Source organism: Protopterus annectens, chromosome 10.part0 (assembly GCF_019279795.1).
Source record: "Protopterus annectens isolate FY-2018-M chromosome 10.part0, PAN1.0, whole genome shotgun sequence".
NCBI lineage: Eukaryota > Metazoa > Chordata > Ceratodontiformes > Protopteridae > Protopterus > Protopterus annectens.
In genome coordinates, this window is record NC_056744.1 from 1,421,752,197 (window position 1) to 1,421,774,992 (window position 22,796).

A 22,796-nucleotide genomic window follows, 5' to 3' on the forward strand; every position below is an offset into this window, starting at 1 on the left:
GTATTCTTCTATCAACATCAGTCATTGTCTATTCTGTACTTGACATTTGTGAATATTGTTGTTTAAGAGTTTCACTCAACACTTCTGTTTTTTTAAATTCTTCCATAATGTTGTCTATTTTGCTTTCCAATTTATCCATCTTTGTAGAAAGCTCATTGATGTTACTGAGTATGGACTGACATTTTCTCTTCATTGTACTGTCCTGTACACTGGCCTTAGAGTGGCTCATTCTAAGGCAATTATTACTTTTTAGTTTTCTTGACAGGAAAAATTGATGAAAAGTATTTCAGACATATTTTTTCTAATAGAAGATCTTTCAGAAGTTGTTTACCTATACATCCATCACATTTTGAAACATTTTCTTTGAATTTTTCTGTAAAAATCCTGTCAGAGATGTTAAAATAAATCAGAGCAAAAATTCAGTGCTGTTAACTGCTCACCATCTTAGCCACACCCCCTCCATTCATGCTGTTTTCTGACTGACTAATTCATTTCTTTTTTTTAATGTTTTATTTTAATTTTATTGTTGGATTTAGGTACATGCTATTCTTTTAGCGAACAATTGTATAAGTGGTTTTTTTTGTGCAGTGTTTGTGTAATATGTATTTTCCTTTTTTTCCATTTTACTTTAGTTTTTTTATCAAGACTTTTAACTCATTCCCTCCAGTGGAGCTCTTGAAGTTTCAAACAAGTGCTTATATCTCTGGAACCATGTAGGTTACTGAAGAAGTATGTATGGCAAACTCCACAGCATAAAAAAGAAGTTATGTACCCACCATAACATTCCATGTTTATTGTCCAGTGTCTCGCCTTCATTCTTGCTGGTTGGGTTTGGAGCCGAATCTCGGCTCCGACTCGGCCGTATACCAAAACTTGAGAGCTTCTTCTGGCTCGAGGATATAACCTATCCCATGGTGCTTAGCGGCTCTTCCCCAGAACTCGTTTGATGATATGATTAACATACAGAAAGAGAAAATATATGAAATATATTGGTCATAAAGGTAAAAGGAAGGCAAGATGGAAATCAGGCCATATTTACCAATTGTTAAAATTCCTTTAGATCCTCCAGGAGGGGAATGGCTGGGTGGGACGCAAGAATGAAGGCGAGGTACTGGACAACAAACATGAAACATTATGGTGAGTACATAACTTCTTTATGTTATGTTGTCCTATCTCGCCTTTGTTCTTGCTGGTTGGGACAGAGTCCCCAGCACCTTTCTCTTGGGTGGCTGAAGGGAATAAACTCTTCAGGACAGTGGAACCAAAGGATGCCCTGTTCTGGGAGGCCACATCTACTTTGTATTGAGAGGTAAAGGTGTGAGGATTGACCTATGTAGCAGCAGCACAAATTGAATCCAATGTAAGTCTAGATTGAAAGGCAGTGGAAGTAGACACTGCTCTAGCTGAATGTCCTTTCACTTTCCCTGGCGGTTTTTTATTATGAGATTGATAAACATATTTGATAGTCTCAGTAAGCCATTTGGAGACTGCCCGGTCTTTTTCTGTTTCTGAATAGGACACAAACAATTGATTTGATTTTCTGAAATCTTTTGTCCTGTGTAAATAAAAGAGCAGTTGTCTATGTACATCCAATTGGTGAAGCTTATATTCTGCCTTATTCTATAATTAGGAAAAAACACAGGCAATTTTATAGAGTGGTTTAAATTTGTTTCAGAACAGACTTTTGGTAAAAAGGAGTGATTTGTTCTGAGGGAAGCTCTATAGTTGTGGAAGGTCAAATAGGGAGGACGGATGGATAAGGCCTGCAACTCTGAAACCCTCTTAGCTGAGGTAACTGCTGTTAGAAAAAGAGTTTTCCAGGATAAAAATTTTAAAGAACAAGAGGATGCTTGTTCGAAGGGGGGAAGAATCAATGCTGATAATAGTAAATTTAGATCCCATGGGGGAGGAGCTTCTCTTACAGGAAGTCTTAACAGGAAAGTACTCCTGAGGAAGGCCTTGCATAACTTGTGAGAGATTACATTGGATCTGAGTTCCCTCACATGATAATTAGATATAGCAGCTAGTTGAACTCGAGTAGTGGCCGCTGCTGCACCTTGATTAAAAATTTCTGTCAGGAATTCCAAAATTGCAGGTATAGAGGCTGTAAAAGGATCTATGTTGTTTGTCCACCCAACAAGAGAACCTCTTCCATTTCCTTCCGTAAAGTTTCCTAGTTGTCTTTTTGTGCGAGGAGACCAAAATGTGGCATACTGCAAGGGATAATTCTGGAAGCTTGGCTAAGATTGGAAGTACAGAAACCAAGCTGTCAGCTTGAGGCTCTGAAGGGCAGGATGGAGCGTTACTGACTGATGCGTCAGACGATCTGCCACTGGGTCCAGGATCCATGGGTCCTCCTTCCCTGAAGGTGGGGCCAAAGGAAAGGGAACCAACTCTGGTGAGGCAGTATGGAGCAATGAGGATTAACCTGCGACTCAACAACTTGGCTTTCTGAATAACTTTTGGAATGAAAGGAAATGGGGGGAAAAGCATAAAGAAGTCCCTGGGCCAGTTGTGGATGAGTGCATCCCTTGGTGACTCTCCCAGAGGGGAAATGAGGGCAAAGTAGTTGCTGCATTTGGCATTGAAGGGAGTGGCAAAAAGGTTGCAGCAAGGCTGGTCCTATTTGTGAAAAATTCGATTTGCAACTTCCTAATTCAGGGACCACTCGTGAGGCATGAGGATAGTTTTGCTTAGCCTGTCTGCTATGACGTTGGATTTCCCTGGGATGTGTGTTGCCATCAGAAAGTGTTGAGAAGATATTGTCCTCTCAAACTCTCTGGGCCTCTCGACATAGGGGATAGAATCTGGTTCTGCCCTGTTTGTTGATGTACCATATCACCGACATATTGTCTGTCTGAATTGCAGTAGCCCTCGTGGGAAGAGAGTTCTGAAATGCTTGCAGTGCCAGAAGCACCGCCCTCATCTCTAGGACATTGATGTGAAAATGGTACTCATGATCTTTCCAAACCCCTTGGACCGTCTGTTCCAGATAATGCCCCCCCACCTTATCTGGGACACGTCCGTGGTTACTGTAGTGACAGGTTGGAGAAGTACAAACAATCTGCCCATTGTTACCTGAGTGGACTGGATCCACCAAAGCAGGTCTTTCTTGCAGGAGTCTGTAATGAGAATCTCGTGAGACATGGGTAACTCCTGTATGGAATATTGTGCAAAGTATAGCCACTGTAATATTCGCATGTGAAGTCGTGCCAGTGGAACTTGTGTTATTGACAATGCCATAGAGCCTAGGACCTTGAGGACAAATCTTGCCTGTACTTTTTTCTTGTTGAGCAAGATAAGCACTTGACTGCGCAACATTTGAATCCTTTCTTGTGGCAGTTTTGCCAACATGTCGTTTGTGTTTAAATCTGCACGTATAAAGGTAATACGGTGTGATGGCAGCAAAGCAGATTTGTATGCATTTATAGTAATGCCTTGTTTTGAGAATAGATTGATTGTATAGTCCTTGACTTTGATTAGTAGCTGCTTGGTGGTGGCAGTTAGGAACCAGTTGTCTAAGTATGGAAACACCTGGAATCCTTGACGTCTCAGATGAGCCGTGACTACTGCCATGCATTTGGTAAACACTCTGGGGGCTGTGCTAAGTCCAAAGGGCAGAGCTCTGAACTGGTAATGACTGGCTGCCAGCCAAAAGCGTAGAAATCTTCTGGAGTGCCTGTCCATCTTTATGTGGTAGTACGCGTCCTGAAGATCTAACGAGCACATTCAATTGTCTTGTCCCAGAAATGGGAGTATAGACTGCAGTGTTACCATCCGGAACTTTGACTTCTTAGACTGCTGAGATCCAGTATGGGTCTGCAGTCCCCTGTCTTTTTTTGGAACTAAAAAGAACCTTGAGTAAATTCTGGATACTAGCTGTTCTGCAGGGACTTCTTGGATGACTCTTTTTTTCTAGCAACGTTTGAATTTCTAGTGTTCTTTGATCCCTTTGACTGAGTGAAATGTCTGGGATAAACATTGACAGATGAGGTGAACAATGAAAGGGAATGTTGTAACCCCTGGATATAATGGACTGTACCCATTTGTCTTGAGTCAAATTCAGCCAGAAGTGATAGCCTAACCCCAACCACCTCCAGAGGCAGAGAGTCGGGCCTCCTTTCAGGAGCATGGGAAGACCCAACCAGAGAAAATATCTCTGTTTCCCTGGATCTACAGACCCCTTCTGCTGCGGGGATGGTGTCTTCAATTGTTATTTCCCACTCTGCCCCTGGGGGAAGGATCACCATGAGTGTCAGATAAGGCTCCTTTGGACTTCTGGAACCACATCTTTCTGCTCTTCTGACCTTTAGAGTAGGGTCTGGTAGAGGCGGAAAAACGGACTTCGACAGCAGATAGAGTCTTACCATCTTGTTGACTCCTGGTGAGAGTCTCTTTCACTTTTGGCCAGAACAAGGATGAGCCATCAAAGGGGGTGTCAATGAAGGAAGATCTGAAGGGTTCAGCAAACTCGCAAATGCACATCCAGGAATGTCTCCGAAGAGCTATTCTTGTGCTTGCTGCTCTGCTCGCTCAATCGGCTGCATAGGAAATGAGGCGCATGGAGGAGTTAGTGATGGAGGCTAAGGTTGCAAGCTGAGAAATATTTTTTTCCAAATAAATCCAGGGCTGTAGCACCTTGTAAAGTATCTCCCAGCTCTTTTAGGAGATCCCTCTGAAGTCAGATGAAATGTGATAAATAATTCAGTGACTGCAAGGTAAAGGCCACTGAAGAGAAAGTACGCTTTCTGTACCTGTCCATCATGCAAGACTCCTTATTCTGTGAATGCACAGATGCAGAAGTTTCAGCTAACTCCTTCTTTGTGGCCACAACCACCACTATTGCATCTCCTAAAACTCCCTTAGTTAGATACTATCTGTCCTCTGGGGCCGTAATAAATTTGGGTCCACTGATTCTGGAGACTCCCACACCTTCTGACTCACTACATCCAGGAGAGGGTCAAAAGGTGGAGACCCCAAAAGGTTGAGGGGTGAGAGCCAAATGCCTGCAGGTATACTGACTCATCTTCAGAAAGGGAAAGGGACTTCCAGCCACCCCTCTGCTTAAGGATCTCCATGATGTCTGAAAAAGAGAAATCCTCAGAGAGCAACTGTGGGGACCCTTCTGAATCCTCCAAGTTAGTATCAGAAGTGACAGAGTCAGGGAAGTCTATGTGCTTCCTCTTACACTGTCTCCTCTGAGGGAAATCCTGGTGGGGGGGGGGTTCCGGGGAGGTATCGTAAGAGGAGGTTCCACCCATTGCGGTATCCTGGGGCACTGACTCTCTACTCTGGGAGTGATGGATGGATGATGAAGAGGTGGACACCAGCCCTTTTTGGGGAAGAGAGGCTGGAGCCAAAGGTGGAGCAGACTCAGTGGAGATCACACTCTGCATTACCTCAAAGGCACCACGATCTTAGGCCAACAGAGACTACGGTCCCGAGGAGCCGAGAGATCTCTCCAGCACCAAGGAGGGTGGCTCTGAGGCTGATATGGGAGCTGAACTCACCTGAGCTGAAGCGCCGAGTGGGAGAGTCGATTCCGACATGAGTCTGACTCGACTCTCCCTCCCCGGAACCAACCAGAGAGTGTCAACCCCCAGATCCCTCGATGGAAGACAACATCAACAAGATCGGAGCAGACGCCAGAGCCGAGATATCATGAGTGATTACTGGCTCTGCTGGTTCCAGCACAACGACTTCCATACTCTCTGGCTCCGAACTCATCCAGGTTGGAGGAGGAATTGATGTTATCTGAGGTACAGTTGTTGACTTCTTGATCCAATGGGCTGGGCTCAAGAGAATTTTTGCTAGGACCCGGGTCCAGAGCAACCTCTTCATGACCACTCCACATCATCGACCGATAATCTGGAAGATCAAGATGAATGGCTTGACGATTTGTGGCTACCTGCCACAGACTGTACCAAAGGAGATTGTGGCACCGAATGAACAGGTTCCAAGGATGGTGACCGACTCCTTTTTCGCCTCCGCAACGGTTCCGAGGAGATGGAACCAAGGAAGGACTAGATTTGACGGAACTGATAACTTTTGGATCAGAGGATATTGTATCTTTGAAACTGCTTGATGGCTCAGACACAGGAGCCGATGAAGAAGCCTTTTAGACTTATCCAGTTTTGAGTTCTGATTACATTCTTCAACTTTCAACAGGCCCCTTAAAATGAGCTTATTTTTTCTCTCCTGTAAGACCCTTGCACTGAAGCTATGACAGATGGAGCAGGAGTCTTGGAGATGGACTGGTCCTAGACAGTAGACATTTTCTGAGTCCATGAATCACACTTTTTAAATCCAGATTGTTTGTGCTCCTTAACAGATTCCTTAGACATGTTTACCTGTGGTAAAACTAACACAACAGTAATTTTTAACTGCAATAAAAGGTAAAAGCATGATGGAAAAAACTTTTTTTTTTTTTTTTTTTTTTTATACAAGAACAAATGGAAAGAATAGGGAGGAGGAGAAGTCTCTAAATTAAATGACAATCTCCTCCAACCCAAGGAGACACCGCTAATTTAAACAGTGACTCCTCAAAGGAGGAAAGAAGGTGAAAGAATCCTCTAACTGAAATGGATTCTTTAACTAGATAAGGGGAAGATAGAAAAACAAAGCCCAAAAGGACAGCCGCAAGGAAAATATAACCAAGAATAAATCACATAAAAAGCCACTATACTATAACTGTGGAAAGGTAAACTAAGAAGAAGTAGTAAGTTTTAGGAAAATTATCCAAAAACAGAGTATAATACCAAATTTTACTAGCCTGAGCCAGCGAAGACAATACCAAAGCTTCAAGTGGCAAACGTGATCTGGGGAACAGCTGCTAAGCACCATGGGATAGGATATAGCTTCGAGCCAGTAGAAGCTCTCAAACTTTGTTATATGGCCAAGTCAGAGCCGAGATGTGGCTCCGAACCCAACCAGCAAGAATGAAGGTGAGATAGGGCAACATAATATCTATTTTTATAGTGGTAGTATTTTTTAAGTTCTGGGTTTTAAACTGGATTTTAGAAGTCGCAGTAAACAGTGACCATTAATTTGGTAATATTATGGAGATTAAGATGGTAGCCAAGAACTAAACATGCTGTAGCTGTAACTCCCTACATGTAAACTGTACTCTGTTGCCACCTGATTAAAATCTCACATCTTTCTGACTGAAAATCTTCAGTTAAGATTCACTCTTAAATTTTCATCAAATTAAAATAGCTTCCTATTCCAAAACTAGCTAAATGTAATGAGAAGTTACTACATTTGGAAGCCCAATCCACAAGAAAAAAACATTCTAATAAGAAGTGTCTCAGAAAAAATAGAACAATATGATCTAATTAAGATAACTGAAGAGATCTTTAGCAGTCTTTTTGATGATCAAGAAGCAGGCAACACCATTATTTTTGAAAGAGCTCATTATGGCTTGAGGTGAGCAAAGAGGGAAAATCAACCAAGGCAAATTCAAGCAAAACTTTTTAGCTACTAGGATGTACAAAAGATATTATCATTCACTAAATCCAAACACAAATTTAATTGGAAAGGTCACACAGGCACATTTCCCATCTATTTACCTCTACAAATCAAAACTCCTAAACAAAAACTACCTCCCTTTTTCTGATAAAAAAAGCAGAAGTAGGTACTTTTCCCAGTTAAAAAACACCAGCACAACAGATCTCAAGACATAATGACTTTTGCAGCTTTGTGTGACAGAATAAACTCTATAATCCAGACCCTATTTCCTGTCCAATGGGAACAGTATCTGCATGTGTTTCTGAATAGAATAGTGTGGTGTCTTGTATCTTACATCTAAATCAGAAGCATGAAACTGGAGTTTAATATTCTTGTAAGTGTGGACTGATTTACTGTCTGGAGTGTATTTACTGGATGACTCATTAATAAGTTTTAAAGGGGTGTTTGGTGTTGGATGAAGTATTTCTGGTTCAACTGTCTCAGGGCTTAACAGATTGATTTATTGGTTGGTTGTGCCTTGTTCTGTACACCACTGATTCTTGGTTCACTGTTAAATATAACCAATTATTTCAAAAATATTATTAAAACTTTATAATCATATTTCTGTACATGGAATGGGTGCTTTATCTAAATTAATCTAAAACCATAGTTATTCCTAAAACAGAAAAACAAATCTTTTTGACCCCTTCAAACTATAGACCTATGCCTTGATTAATGATGCTATGAAACTCTATGCTACTTTACTTGCACACAGACTCAAAAACATCCTGTTCTTAATTTTTTTACCCCTTTCAGTTGGCTTTCATCATAAAAGTCAAACTAATGAGCATACCTTAACACTCAAATCTTTACAAGTATTATACCCCAATACTAGAAATGAGCTCTTCACCGTAGCTATTGATGCTTCAAAGCCATTTAATGTAGTTCCACTTATTTTTATTTTCACTGTTATGCCCAAATTTAATATCCCTAAAATGTTTATAAATTGCATACAAATTCTTTATAAAATGCTCATCTACAAGATTATTTATTAACAAACTATATTCTTCTTCTTTACCTTTAAAATGTGGTATTAGATAGGGTTGCCTTTTATCAGCCCTCCTTTTCAATCTATACATTAAACCCCTACTTATCCTGTTGACATACAAGTGACATTATAACTTTCCCAAACATTTTAATATGCTTATCCCTTTAATCACTTTTGCAGACAATTTAAATATATATTTCAAAAGTTTTAATTATGTTATCCCCAGATCCTAAACTCTTTAAATGCATTTGGGAGGTGTGACAACTATAAATTAAATTTAAAGAATTCACTTATATTTCCTATCAATCAATTTCATAAAAATCCCCAAAACAGCATATTCAAAAACTATATACTAATCATGCCCTAAAATATTTAGGAACTATATTTTGTCAAGATTCCTCATTAAATTACTAAGCTAATATTCTCAATTTATGGTTTCACATTTCTGTTGACATTAAGGAATAGTCTAATTTAAACGTTTATTTCTAAAGTCATCATTGTCAGTATTAATATTTTTCCCAAAATTATTTTCCTGGCATTAGGAATGTATCTACTTCACTTAGTAAATTTATATGGTTACCCTCTTTAGTATGTTTTTCTTATGATAAATTAGTTGCCCATAAATTAAATGGAGACACAAATCTCCCAGATGTTTACCTTTATTAGCAAATTATAAGTACTAACAGATTGTTTCAACTTATAACACTTAACCACTAGGAAGACAAATGGAGGCCAACCTGGGTCAAGATCTGAGCCAGCTGAAATCCTATTCATTTAATCATATGCTATCGCCTTTCTACAATTTAACAAATAAAAAAAAAAACTCAAAGTTTCTAAATTTTTCATAAACATGACCCTATCTTTTAGAAATTTGCTTAAATTCCTAAATATTAAAATAGTCTCAGATCTCTACCAGTTTGTCAGTCTCGATCCTAATATTAGCCAACAAAATGGAAAGTCTAATTTTTACCTTAATTAAAGATAAAACCATTAAGGACTTTATGATCCCCTCACAGTGCCCCACTGAACTATTTACAATAAATCTAAACCTCCCTAAAGGCTACTTCCTCTCATTAACCAAATTTCCAACATCTTTTCATCCAAACTCTTCCCAGATATTAACTTGGATAAAAAAATTTATTTTATTTTTTGTTCAGATACACCTATTTCTTCCACATATAAATTCATTATATATCAGTTGTTTCATAATAAATATTTAATATCTTCTTACTGGTTTCCCACCCTGCGCCCAATAATAGATAATGAAGCACTAACTAAAATGTCTAAAATAAATAAAAAATGTATACCATTAAAAAACTTGCTTACACAAACTTGATTAGTAACAATGCATACTTAATGCCACAAATTATGTCCATATTTGACACCAGCTATTCACTAGTATATTTATCATGTGGAGCAGATACTGCTGACTTACTTATATTCTATGGAATTGTCCTTTTTCTAAAACAAATTATGAACATTTCTTGGCTCAAAACTAGCTTTTATAGGCTACAGTAACATATGCATTTCTTAGGAATTTGCAATATTTCAGTTACTGCCTACAAGTGTTAAGCCTAGGGATATCAGTTTTATAATATATATCTTCACGATACTAAAACTTTACATTACTAAAAATTGCCTCTCACTAAGCACTTTACATTGGAAGCATTTTGAAGACGGTACTGTAACTGTCTCAGATTTTTACACAATGCTCCTCAAAGCAAGAAATCATGGAAACAAACATCACAACAAACTTTTAAAATTTTTATCTTAAAACACTCCTACCAGTTAGTTTACAATCACCTACCAAATGTCTGGTAGTTTCCTGTCTGGTAACTTACATATTATAAGTAGGAAACCTACCCAGCGTTCAATCTCTGTCATTTATACAACTTTTTGTTTAGTTCCTGCACCTAGAAAAATTTATTTTATATCAGGATATCAATGAAATAAACTACTTCTAGTTTGTATATAGTGTACATAGTTCTAAAAATTTATGTCAATGTTATTGTGCTAATACTGTGTATATTTTGTATAGCTTTAATAAAGTATCTGAAAAAAGTTTGTAATATTTTGTAAACAACTTACAATATCTCAGCAAACACCTAAGTTGCACATATACTGTCAGCAGTATTTCGTTCATCCATCTGAATTTTTTTCAAATGAAGTTAAGCAGTCCTATCTGTGCTTCTTGGATGTTGATATATTAAGACAAGATTAAATGTATGACAACATAAATTAATATAATATGGACAATTATTAGTATCTCTTTACCTGGACTAGACAGAGGTCCAATAACCATCCAGCTGTGTTTGCCTTTGTATAAGCTTTAAGATTAAATATTTTAGTACTTTGGCATCAGCAGGATGTAGCTGCAGAAATACCTAGAGGTGTCACTTGGCTGCAGTGAGATAAATATGGTGGGCTTAGGACAATCTTAATACGTCTGATGAAAGCCTAAACAAAAAACTCCCTTCCCTAGAAGCTCTCTTCACCCTAGAGAATGCTGATGTCTGTGTGGTCACTGAGACATGGTTTAAAGTCACGGAAAGCACACCAACAGTGCAAGGTTATTATGCCTTCCACACACTTAGACCAGCTACAACACAGACAGGGACTAAAGGTGGAGGTGTCTCTAGTTACATCAAAAATAAGTATACCTCAAGTATGGTCAAACAGGACAATGCACTTGAGCTGCTCCATGTCCAAATCCCCATAGGCAAAATCCAATATCACATCCTTGCCAGCTATAGGTCCCCTCTATGACCTGGGAAACCCATGTCATGTATTTAAAATGATTAGAAACACTAACCATCCAACCCAATACCATATTCATGTGTGACTTTAATTACCCCACTATTAACTGCGAATCCTGGATTTTGTAAACACAAACTCCCTGAACCAGGTAGTCAGTACTCAAATCAGGGGTGCAACCATACTGGATCTGGTCCTCAATAATATGGGAGAGTGCTACACACTCCCTACTGTAATGTCTTCCCTTGTAAGGTCAGACCACAAAATCATCTCTTTTGAAGTAAAAATAAAACCTGGACACCCAGCTAAACCTGGAATATTCAGGAACTAATCTAAGGCTAACCTTCTGCTATTAAGTGATAACCTGGCAAAATTTCAAGCCCCCATAAACCCTGAGAACACTGCTGCCTATGCAGAACTGTTCACATAAACATTGTGCAAGCATGTTAATAGCTGCATAGAAGCAGCTGTACCCACCAGGAAGAAGTACAGAACTAACTCAAAAAACAAGCCACCCTGGTGGAGTCACAAAATCAATAGGCTGCATAACAGAAGGAAAAAAAATCATGGCAAAAATTAGGAGGTGCAGCACCCAGTAACATAAAAGCACTCTCATCACACTAAACAAACATCTCAGAGGACAAATAAAGTCTGTCAAAGCCAAATTTGAAGTGAATTTGGCCTCCCAGGCCAAGGACAACCAGAAGGCATTCTTTAGTTATGTCTGCAACCTCAAAGGCAATACACAATTGTGTGCAGAACTAATTGTAAATGGAACCACCTATACTGAGCCAGAAAATATAGCAAACCTACTGGACAATAAATTCATCTCCAACTTTAGCCCTCTCTCCCCCTCAGCCTTCCCTCAGGAAATGCCATCAAATATAACTCCCCCTGGTATCACTAGAGAACAGGTCCTTAATCCTGTCTCTAAGGCCAAGAACACTGCATCATTGGGCCCAGACAATATCCCAGGATGCCTTCTAAATAGCAGGAAACATGATCTCTGGAATTGCTGTTTAATTATAGCCTCAAAAAAAGGCTTTATGCCACATGAATGGAAAACAGCAATAATCATCCCTCTGCACAAAGGTGAGCCATCTACAGACCCTGGAAACTATAGACCCATAAGTCTCACTAGTCTTATATGTAAAGCCATGGAAAGAATTATCATGGAAATGATCAATAGTGATATAGTAAACCTCCAGACACTGGACCCAACACAGTTTGGTTTCATCAAAGGCAGATCAAATCTAAACAACCTGCTGGACTTCTTTGAGAAGGTCAATTAAGCAATGGATGAGGGCAAAATGGTTCACACTGCCTACCTTGACCTGCCCAGGGCATTTGACACAATACCCCACTCAGGCATTGTTGACAAACTCAGAAGGTTAGATACAACTCTATATGTCACCCGGTGGATAGCCAACTGGCTCACAGACAGGACCCAGAAAATTAGAATTGGGGAGTCCACCTCTACAAAGAGGCCAGTCACGAGTCCCTCAGGGATCAGTCCCTGGACTGGTCCTTTTTGAAATTTACTTCTCTGAAGTTTAAGCCAATGTTAGTGGCCTCTAGATGACTATATTTGCAGATGATTGCAAAGTAGGAGCTGTCATTGAATCCCATACTGATAAATGTTCTTCATGAGGGGCTGACACAGACAAACAATTGGTGTCAGAGCCATGGACTTAAACTAAATGCCAAGATATGCATAATAGTATCTTTTGGGAAGTCAAACACCCCTGGCGAATATCATATTGACAAAACACCCTTTAGAGTTGACCCAGTAATCAGGGACTTAGCGACACTCATAGATAGCAATCTAGCCTTTGACCATCACGTGTCTACAGTAGTGAGGAAAACCTTCTATGTTGTGCAACTTATAAATGAAGGTATGGCATCTAAGTCCCAAGGAAGTCATGTTTCCACTGTATTCGGCATTCATCAGACCTATCATTGAGTACCTTGTGCCCTTTGGTAGGTACCTAACCAAGCATATCCAACAACAACAACTTAGTTAAGTATTATTGGGTTTTTTAAACCCAACATAAAGATTTTTGTAATTTATTGGAGAATGTACGAGGTATTGCTTTTAAGAGAGGTAGAAATATTTGGGAAATATTAGTCCATGGGAGGTTTTTACCTCCTGTGTAACCAGTAAGTGGACATGTATATAAATTAGGCACTACCCCTTTTGGTAGATGCTGTAGTTGCAAATATGTGGTACAATGTTTTAGTGATATTAATGGTAGAAAATATGAGGTTAAAGGAAACTTTAGTTGTGATTTGGAGGGAATAGTTTATGCCCTGAGATGCACGTGTAAAAAGTTTTATATTGGGAAAAGTAAGTGGCTTTTAAAGTGTGACTTCAAGAACACTTAATGGACATTAGAAAAGCTAGAATGGAAAGCCCTATTGATTTATTGTGGATAATTCGATTATATGAATATAAAAGCTAGATTCCCATACAAAGAAATAATCTTTATATTAAAATATGATACTTTACTCCCAAGGGGTCTTAGCTTTTTATTTAATTGTTATTTAATTGTTATCTAACTTATATTTAAGTGAATAATTGTGTAATCGTATTTTAATTGATGCTTTTATATAAGATACTGCTTTATTTGCTGTTGTTAGACTCTGTAAAGGCTGGTGAGCCGAGCCACTAAGAGAACTGGTTTAATAAAGAAGGTTTTGGTCTTCTGGCCATTTGGTTGTAATCTAATCCATGTTGCGTATAAACAACCTTCTCTATAACTTTGCTTGTAAAATAAATTTTGAGATAAGTCAGTAATAATGAAAGGCACTAAGATTCAGTGAAGGTTCTTTAAGGACTTGGATGACAAAGGCCTCATTTAAAATGGATGGAAAATCATGGACCTTAAAGAGGATCCCATAATCTAGTAAATTCTTGGGCTGAGGGTATCTAGACAAGCTGAAACAAGTCAAGATGGGTGTGGTTCCAGAGCAAAATTTATTAAAGGCATCCTTGACATTAGGGAATAGAATTCAGAATAAACAGGCATTTGAAAGTCTTTGTCCCAAGATGGGGAAAATAAGCAGTAACCAAAATCACACTGATGTTCATGGGTAATCAAGCAGCCAGGTCTGGTCTGATGATAGTAATCCCGTCAGTGCAAAACTGAATGATCTGCTCACAATCAGCTATAGAAATGCCACACAGAGAGGCTGCACTGTATAGCTTGGTCCAGCACTTGAAGCTTAGCTGGCCATTTCTCTGCTGCAGAGATCTCATTGGACAGAAGGAGTGCCTTTTGTAGGAATTCTTTTGCTGATAATGAACAGCTTCTATTAATGTTTTACACTTTACATGACCTTCATAAGAGAAAGGAGCTCAGTGACAAACAGTGATGCACACTCTGTTTGGGAAAAGACATACGTGACTTGGAGAAGACAGATCCAGAGCAGACGAGATTGTCTATATTGTCAGGACAGTCCCCATTAGGAGCTCTTTGAAAACAGATAATGAGATATTTTTTTACATTTCTGTGCTTTGTGAGCACAGTATGTTTCGGGCATATCTAGAGCAACGCTATGCAGTAGTGAGAACATGAGACTGGTTCCACCACCAAGGCAGAGGAAGGCATAGCCATATGAAATATCAAACACATAGTATACCCTCATTGGGTTGCAGAAGCAACAACCTGAACAAACTTGAATCCCCTCATTTAGTTAGAGCCACTGCCTCCTCATGAATCCAAATGTTGACGTTACCTAGAAACCATACTGACCAGAAATGATGAAAAGATATTGGTAAACATTTATAGGAATGTCCTTCCACAACTAGATGAATGATAGATGAGGAGAAAGCTATAATTTTTTTACTGCACTCAGAACATATTCTAAGATTTGGAAGTCTAGCTGCTAATCTAAACCGTTGGATACATGATTTTAAAACAAATAAAAATATTCCGCCAATATCTTCTACTGTTATTCTGGACACTGCTGCAACTACAGGCCAACATGTTGTTTATCAAGGCCTTGTTGCCATGTCAGTGGCATGCAGCAAGCCCAAGATAATTCTAGGCTAGTTATGGAGGCCCTTCTATTCATATTTCAGGCCATGTATGGACTAGTGGAGAGCACAGCTCATGAACATGCCAGTGACGGTCAGCAGATAGCCTTGCTTCAGCACAGAAAAGTGATAGATAATGCCTCTTATAATGATTTATGCCAGGGCAAAGAAGGTTAGCAGAATGCTCAAAACTTGCTGGAAGTAACACAAAACTGTGAAAACCAAAACATGCAAGTCCAGAAGCCCAGAACTACATATTACAGTTTTAATATGAAGCGTTTTTCATCCCTGCCAATACAGCAACTTCTTCAGATAAACATCTGAAGAAGTTGCTGCATTGACAGCAACGAAAAATGCTTCGTATTAAAACATTAATACGTAGTTCTGGGCTTCTGGACTTGTTTGTTAAGGTTAGCAGAATGCCATTGCCATACTCAGTCAGACCAGCAACAGACAACTGCACATAGATCACTGTTATGGTGACATACAAATTAGTTTCTATTTTTTGTTGACAGTCATACATCACAATTAATTTGTCCATACATTAATAAATGCAAAACAGACACAGAGACAAACACACACAGACATATAGAAATACACACACACACACATACACACACACACACACACACACACACACACACACACACACACACACACACACACACACACACACACACACACACACATGCACACACTTACTTGTGCACAATTCTGTTTAGGAATTACACACATCATTCTGCTTTGGCAGAGACCAGAGATGTTCACCAAAGCTCAGAACCACATCTGTGGATCCCCAGGCCTGTTATGACTTACTCATGCTATTAATTAGAGGGAAATTAAATGTTACAGTTTCCACCTTACCATTACTTTTGTATCCACTCTTGAAGAATTAACTCCATACCTTGCATCATAGTGGCATTATAGAACTCCAGCCAGAACCTAAATTCTAACAGGCTTACTAAATGAGTAGTGTAGCAGTGGGGGGTTAGTTATACGTGGCACCTGAAGTGTGGTGCATCTTAGCTTTGATGTCATTGTTTAAGAAGAGTAGTGCACAAGCCTTTTTCTAGAGTACGATCAGGTGAGTAAGTGACTAGTGTTCCTGGAGGATGTCTTCCGTTAGACACCTGTCTGTGCACTGCGGCAGATGTACTGTAATGATTATTCAGTTCAGCTTGGATCCTTGTATAAGAGTGAAAGCAAAAATATTATTTTTGTTGTTTGAACATTTTTAAGTGACAAGTGCAAAAGTATACATTAGTAAGTAGTCTGACAAAAGTACTACAGTCTGATTATGAGTGGAAATTTACAACATAAACGTCTGTAATTGAAAACTGAACATGCTCTGCCTGTATGGATACAAGTCTTACTGAATATATATCGAAAGTGATAAGTTGTAAACAGTACTTCATTATTAGATATTGTACAATATCCCAATAAAGCTCTAGTAATTCCTGCAGTGTTTCACTTGATTAGCTTATTTAACTAATTGTAAAATGCAGTATTTCTAGTAGCAATCAACACCCCTTAATTTTCTGACAGTGAAACAGGTGTAGATGATGAAGAAGAGCTCTATGACTGTGTCTATGGAGATGAAGATGAAGCAGGAGAAGTATACGAAGACCTAATGAAAACAGAAGCAGCGCTTCCAGCAGTAGGATTGTTTTTACTTTCTTTAGTCTAATACCGCATGTTATTCCTTGCTATGCATTCTTTTTATTTTTTGCTATGGTTATTAATCTTTGTTACGGCATTCAGTGAAGTATTACTTATTCTTTGTATTTATTTAAATAATTCCTAGAAGGCAGTACGAAAATTATTGTACTTGTAATAAGATTCCATATTGCTGCTTACATTTACTTATTTTATGAATGCAGAAACATGTTGAAACTGACATACGCAGCTGTTGCCTCTTGGAAATTAAACAGACAGAAGAAAAATACACAGAAACACTGGAATCTATAGAAAATGTAAGTAGTATAGGAGAAAAGACAAAGGTATAAAATTACATATTTCGACTGTAAGACAGCTTTAAAACAGATATTAAAAACAGTTTTAGAACATATATTAAAAATGGAGATAGGGTTATTAAAATGACCATTTAATATATGCAGTTCAGAATGAAATTGTAGTGGATAAGACATATTAGATTTAATTTTTGTACTAGTACATTCATTTTTAATATTTTTCAGTGCTTCATGCTCCCACTGAAGAGGTTCCTGAATCCGTGTGATGTAGACGCTATCTTTATTAACATTCCTGTAAGTGCCGTGATTCATATTGTGTAGTATTATCTATGTCTCTGCATAATAGCCATTGAGCTTGAGCAAGCTTAAAAGCTCTTTCTGCTACCTTCCTGTTTTGTAAAAAATAAGTGATTAAAATCACAAAGTTGTTTTGCATTCTCTGTATAAAACCCCTGGAATGTCTTGGAGAAAGTCTAGGGTTATCGATTTTTATACTATACTGGTTGTGTATTTTAGTCTGGGTACATTTTAATGCCTTTATAGTAATGTAAGGGACATACATAATTTGTTACAAGCATATTTCAGGTTATCTTACTCAGTTTCCTTCTCCTGGTTACAGTCATGCTAGCAGTTGAGTAATAATTTGATTGTACACAGGGCAGATTAATCACATCATAGTTACTACAAGTCATATTAAGCTGGGTCACTTAAATGTGTGAGATTTCTTATACTGACTGTACTCGCCAACAGTCACTCCATGTTTGGCTTCGTACACATAAATTCGTCTTCTCAGCAGGTCATCCCTGTCCTTCACACATTACCACACATTTCTGATTCTTTGTTTGATAGCCTTTGCTTTGCAGGAAGTTGTGAAAAATTCAGTATCATCCAGAACATGAATACAACAGCTACATACTGTAATTCTGAGAACCATACTTGTGTTTTTCCAGTTATGAAAAAAATGATGACACTTAATGACAACAATAAATATTCATCCCTAAAGTTATTTTTACTGATGAAGGCAGTCCCCCTGCACCCTGTCAATGTGGAAGGCTGCACCTGCCCTCCCCCTTCTAGTTAACACCATGGAGAAAATGGAATACTGTTTAAACTGTGATAGTGGACTTGATATATGCAAGTCCCCATTTTTGCACATTCACTGTTGCTGTTCCAAGATTTACATTTACAAGTCTCTGAAGTTAAAACTGTCTTCTTTCAGCTATTATACATACAGTTTCTTTATTTTAAAGATATACATAGACATACACAGAAATGTATATGTGTGTGTGTGTGTGTGTGTGTGTGTGTGTGTGTGTGTGTGTGTGTGTGTGTGTGTGTGTGTGTGTGTGCGTGTGTGTATGACTGCAGAGCAAATAATTGTCCAACATTTGGTTGATAAGGGATTTTTGTACTGAATCTAGTCGACTCCTATATAGCCAACTGTATAAATATTGTGTAAGTAACATCCTTACATTTGTTGCTACGACTTCTTCCCGTCTTTCCATTGATTTTCTTCCAGACTATCTTAAAACCTGGGATAAACATGCTGTACCTTTTCATTTTTCTATCCCAGATTTATGTACTCATTCTTTTGTCTGCCGCCTTCTGAGAGTAATCTACCCATTTACTTTCCTAAATTCCTTGCATAGCTAAACATCAACCTCTGCTCTTCTGTCTTGCACAAGCTCCAGTGAGGTGACATTATAGGCCGTTTCAATTGCCAGGACTTAGCACATCTTAATCAATTCCAGTCCTACTTTCTACTTTACTGGTATCATGCCTGACCCTTCAAGTCCTTTGCCGAGTAGGTGCTGTTCCCACACTATGTCATGCAGCCCTTTTTGGCTGAGCCTTACAAGGCCATGTGGTTTCCCTGTATGACATGTATTTGCCAGCACACACAATCTCAGGCATGGATCCAGTGGTGTGTCATGTTGTTCCTAGTTTTGGGGAATATGTCTTATTATCTAATTAGACCATCAGCGGAAATCTTTTTTGAATGCTGCATGTCTGAGTACTTCTGTCAGACTATTTCACAAAAAGAGACCATTCCAAGAACATGAAGCTTGAAACAACATAGCTGTCAGTACCACAGGGGCACACAAATCCATCCACCACCAGTAAGGTCAGAATGCCCAAAGAAAGGGGGAAAGGGGCAGAGAAGAAAACTCTGTTGTTTGTGCATATATGCTTAATAACTGTTGAGAGTTTTTTTGCATTCTTAGAGACTATGGGAGTAGTGCTTGACAAAGTGCCACCTGCTGATTCTCCTGGGAACTTCAACTCTCATGTGGAGACCAATGTTGATACCTGAATGGGGAATTATTGGGAGGAATGCAGTCCCTGGTCTGAGTAGTGTATTCTTATTGGACTTCTGTGCAAGTTGTGCATTGGTCATAACAAACACCAGCTTTAAACACAAGGATGCTCATAACTGTATTTGGCATAACAGATTCTTGGGTCAGAGATTAGTGATTAACTCAGCTGAGTCATCAGACATAAGTCCATATAATCTGAACATTCGGAAGAAAAGGGATGTTCAACAAGCTACTTCTTGGTGGTCATTTCTGTGCTGATAACCATGGTGGCAACAAGACAGACTGAAGAAACACAAAGTGATCTAATATGTTTATCTGTCTTGACCTCATTTCCCCTCCTCTAGACAGCTTTTTTTGTTATACACGATAATATCAAGGACATGAAGTCTGATTGAACCCTGTTCAAGCCTTTATTTTCTGTTGTTGCAACAAGGAACTGCGACCAAAATATGGCTGGTGCTTGTCATGGCAGTAACTTAAAGATGAGCTGGTAAAAAACAGCAGTCAGGGAGGCTGTCAGACTCAGGAAGAGGCCTTACATGTAGTCCCAGCAAAAGGACATCTAGAGCTAACTGACCAGTACTGCCAAAGCCAGGAAGGCAGTAGCTGTGGCAGGTGTCAAAGCAAAGGTCAAGGAGTAATTTAGCAGGGCAGGGAGAAAGACTTTTAGATGGCTTCAAAGACGTTCTGGCAAACCATCCATTTACCTTTTTATTCTGTAGATGATATAAATAATATAGTCATTTAACTTTTAAAGCTAAGCCAGATTTCACATACCACTATCCTACCCTCTTTTGCACTCATGCCTGACTGTCACAGGTCTCCTCAAGCACTAACCTTCCACCTCTTTGCTGGCTGCCCTAATTTCCTCTTGCATTCTTCCTGTCTGTCCCAAATCTTCTTCATCAAACTGTCTTCTGCTTTTCTGTACACATGCCCAAACCACCATAATCTGTTCTCTTTGATCTTTTCTGCAGTTGGAGCTACTTTTGCATCTGCACTTATTTCCTCATTTATTCATCCATCCCACAGTGTGCATCTCAGGTACTTCATCACCATCACTGCAAGCTTTCTCAACTGCCTTTACTGCCCAAGGTTTCTTTACCATACAGAAGTACTGGCAGCACCACTGTTTCTTACCCCTTATTTTCAGCTACTTTGGCATTCGTCTGTCATACACTACCCCTGACACTCTGTGTCAGTTGGCCACAACCCTTTTATTCTTGCTTTGACCTCCTCATTCAGACTTCCCTTCTCTTCAACCTCCCTCCCAGATACTTGAAGCTGTTAACCTGTTGCACTAATTTCCCTTCTGTCTCAGTAATCAGTTTCTTCTTATTTCCCTCATTTGCTGTAGACAGTTCCATCCCATGTGCTTATAATTTGTTTTCCTTTCCCCTATCCTTTGCTGAAGCTCTTGCACATATTCTGCCTGTAATGCCACATTGTCTACATATAGCAACATTGTTGATCTGTCCCTTCTGGCCTGTTTCTTGGTGTAGTCCACCACCAATACAAACAGCTGTGGGCTCAGAGCTGAACTCTGTTGCACACCTACTGCCACAGGGTAACCCTCTGGGAGACTGAACAGTATTTATACTTGAGTCACTGGGTCCTTATACATAGCTTGCACTAACTATATCAGTGTTTCTGGTACATCGAACCACCCCATGACTGCCCAAATCAGCTTTCTTTGGACCTTGTCATGTGCTTTCTCTAAGTCTAGGATGTCTAGTTGGACTCTTTCCTCATTTTTAGCATCATCACAAGCATCTGTCTCACTGCAAACATTAGGTCAGTTGTGCTGCATCCTGATCTCAATCCAAACTGCTCATATCCCATCTTACTTTGTATTACACTCTATATTCCTTTATCAGTCACCCAGAACTTTCATGCAATCTGACGGAAGTCTGATATCTCGGTACTGCCCACAATCATGAATGTCCCCTTTTTCTGTGAACACTGGTACTAATATGCATATTCTCCAGTCATCTTGGATGTGCCTTTCTCTTTACCCTGCTCTGAGTACCCTCAGGAGCCATTTCTCCCCTTGTCTCACCCAACATCTTTATCATATCTGCTGTGACCTCATCTGATCTTGCTGCTTTCCCAGACTTCATTTTCCTTCGTGCTTTTCTTACTTCTTCTATGGGGGATCCTCCTCTTCTCTCATCATAGGCTGTATCTGGGGCAGTAGATCTTCTGTGGGGTTTTCCTCATTCAGAAGCTGCTGGAAGTACTCCATCTGCCTTTGATGTCCTGTGGACTGGTGAGCAGGTTGTTGCTGGCATCCCTTATGAAGGGTGTATGACTGTCTTCTTAATCTTTCTGTCTTTGCCTTGCAAACTGTTTTTATGCCATCTACTGAGTAACTTTCAAGAAGCCAGTAGAGTGCCCCTGATGCCTTGCTCTTTGATATTGCAATTTCTTTCTTACCCTCTTTGTTAGCCAACCAATAGTCCTTCCTAGCCTGTTCATTGTTTTCTGTATTTCACCTTTTCCTGCACTCCTTCTTTTTTCTGATGGCTTTCTGGACTTCTGCATTCCACCACCAGCTTTCCTTATGAACCTTATCTCCATACCTAGTATGGAAGCATATCTGTTCTGTAGGCTTTTTCAGGTGCTGCCATTCTTCTTCATCTCCACCTATTTCCTCTTCTTCTTGAGTTGCTAAAGCCCTTAGTAGTTACTTGAACTGCTGTGCTTTCTGTCCAGTCAGCTTCCAGATCTTCAGCTTGGTCTCTGTTGACCTTAGAGCCTTCTTTGACCATTGATTGCAGCTGATTATGGCAACCAGTGGTTTATGCTGTGGGTTGACTGTTTCACTTGGGATGACTTTGACATCACTGATTCTACCAGAGTGCCATTTTCTTACTAGGAGGAAATTTGGACACTCTTCTACATGATCTTCTGACTGTCTCTGCTTCTGAATCATATGTTGGCTTCTGTCAAGCCATTTGCCAGACATAAGTCTAGAATGGCCTCTCCTTCTTTATTACTTTTGCCCCACCCATGTGGACCCAGGCAGTTCTTATATCCTGTTGTGTCTGTCCTGTTATGCTAATTCAAGTCCTGTGTCTTGCTTAATCCAGTAGGTCCTGCAACTGCTGTCTGAATGCACACTTTTCCTCACTATCACAACCTGGGATCATATGAATACTGTCCTCTCCTTAGGCTGCAATCTGATTGCTGTTAAGTCTTTCACTAATTCTGATGAAGCC

At 39.4% G+C, this 22,796-nt stretch overlaps 1 protein-coding gene across 3 annotated transcripts in view; it reads left to right on the forward strand.

The window, feature by feature from the left end:
* VAV3 (vav guanine nucleotide exchange factor 3) overlaps positions 1-22,796 on the forward strand; it is a 2,320,370-nt gene that overhangs the window by 1,083,364 nt on the left and 1,214,210 nt on the right. For all 3 annotated transcript variants that reach the window (XM_044086042.1, XM_044086044.1, XM_044086043.1), the window contains exons 5-7: positions 16,833-16,944; positions 17,168-17,260; positions 17,483-17,551. In XM_044086042.1, the coding sequence (XP_043941977.1) occupies positions 16,833-16,944; positions 17,168-17,260; positions 17,483-17,551 (274 nt within the window). The remainder of the gene's footprint in view (positions 1-16,832; positions 16,945-17,167; positions 17,261-17,482; positions 17,552-22,796) is intronic.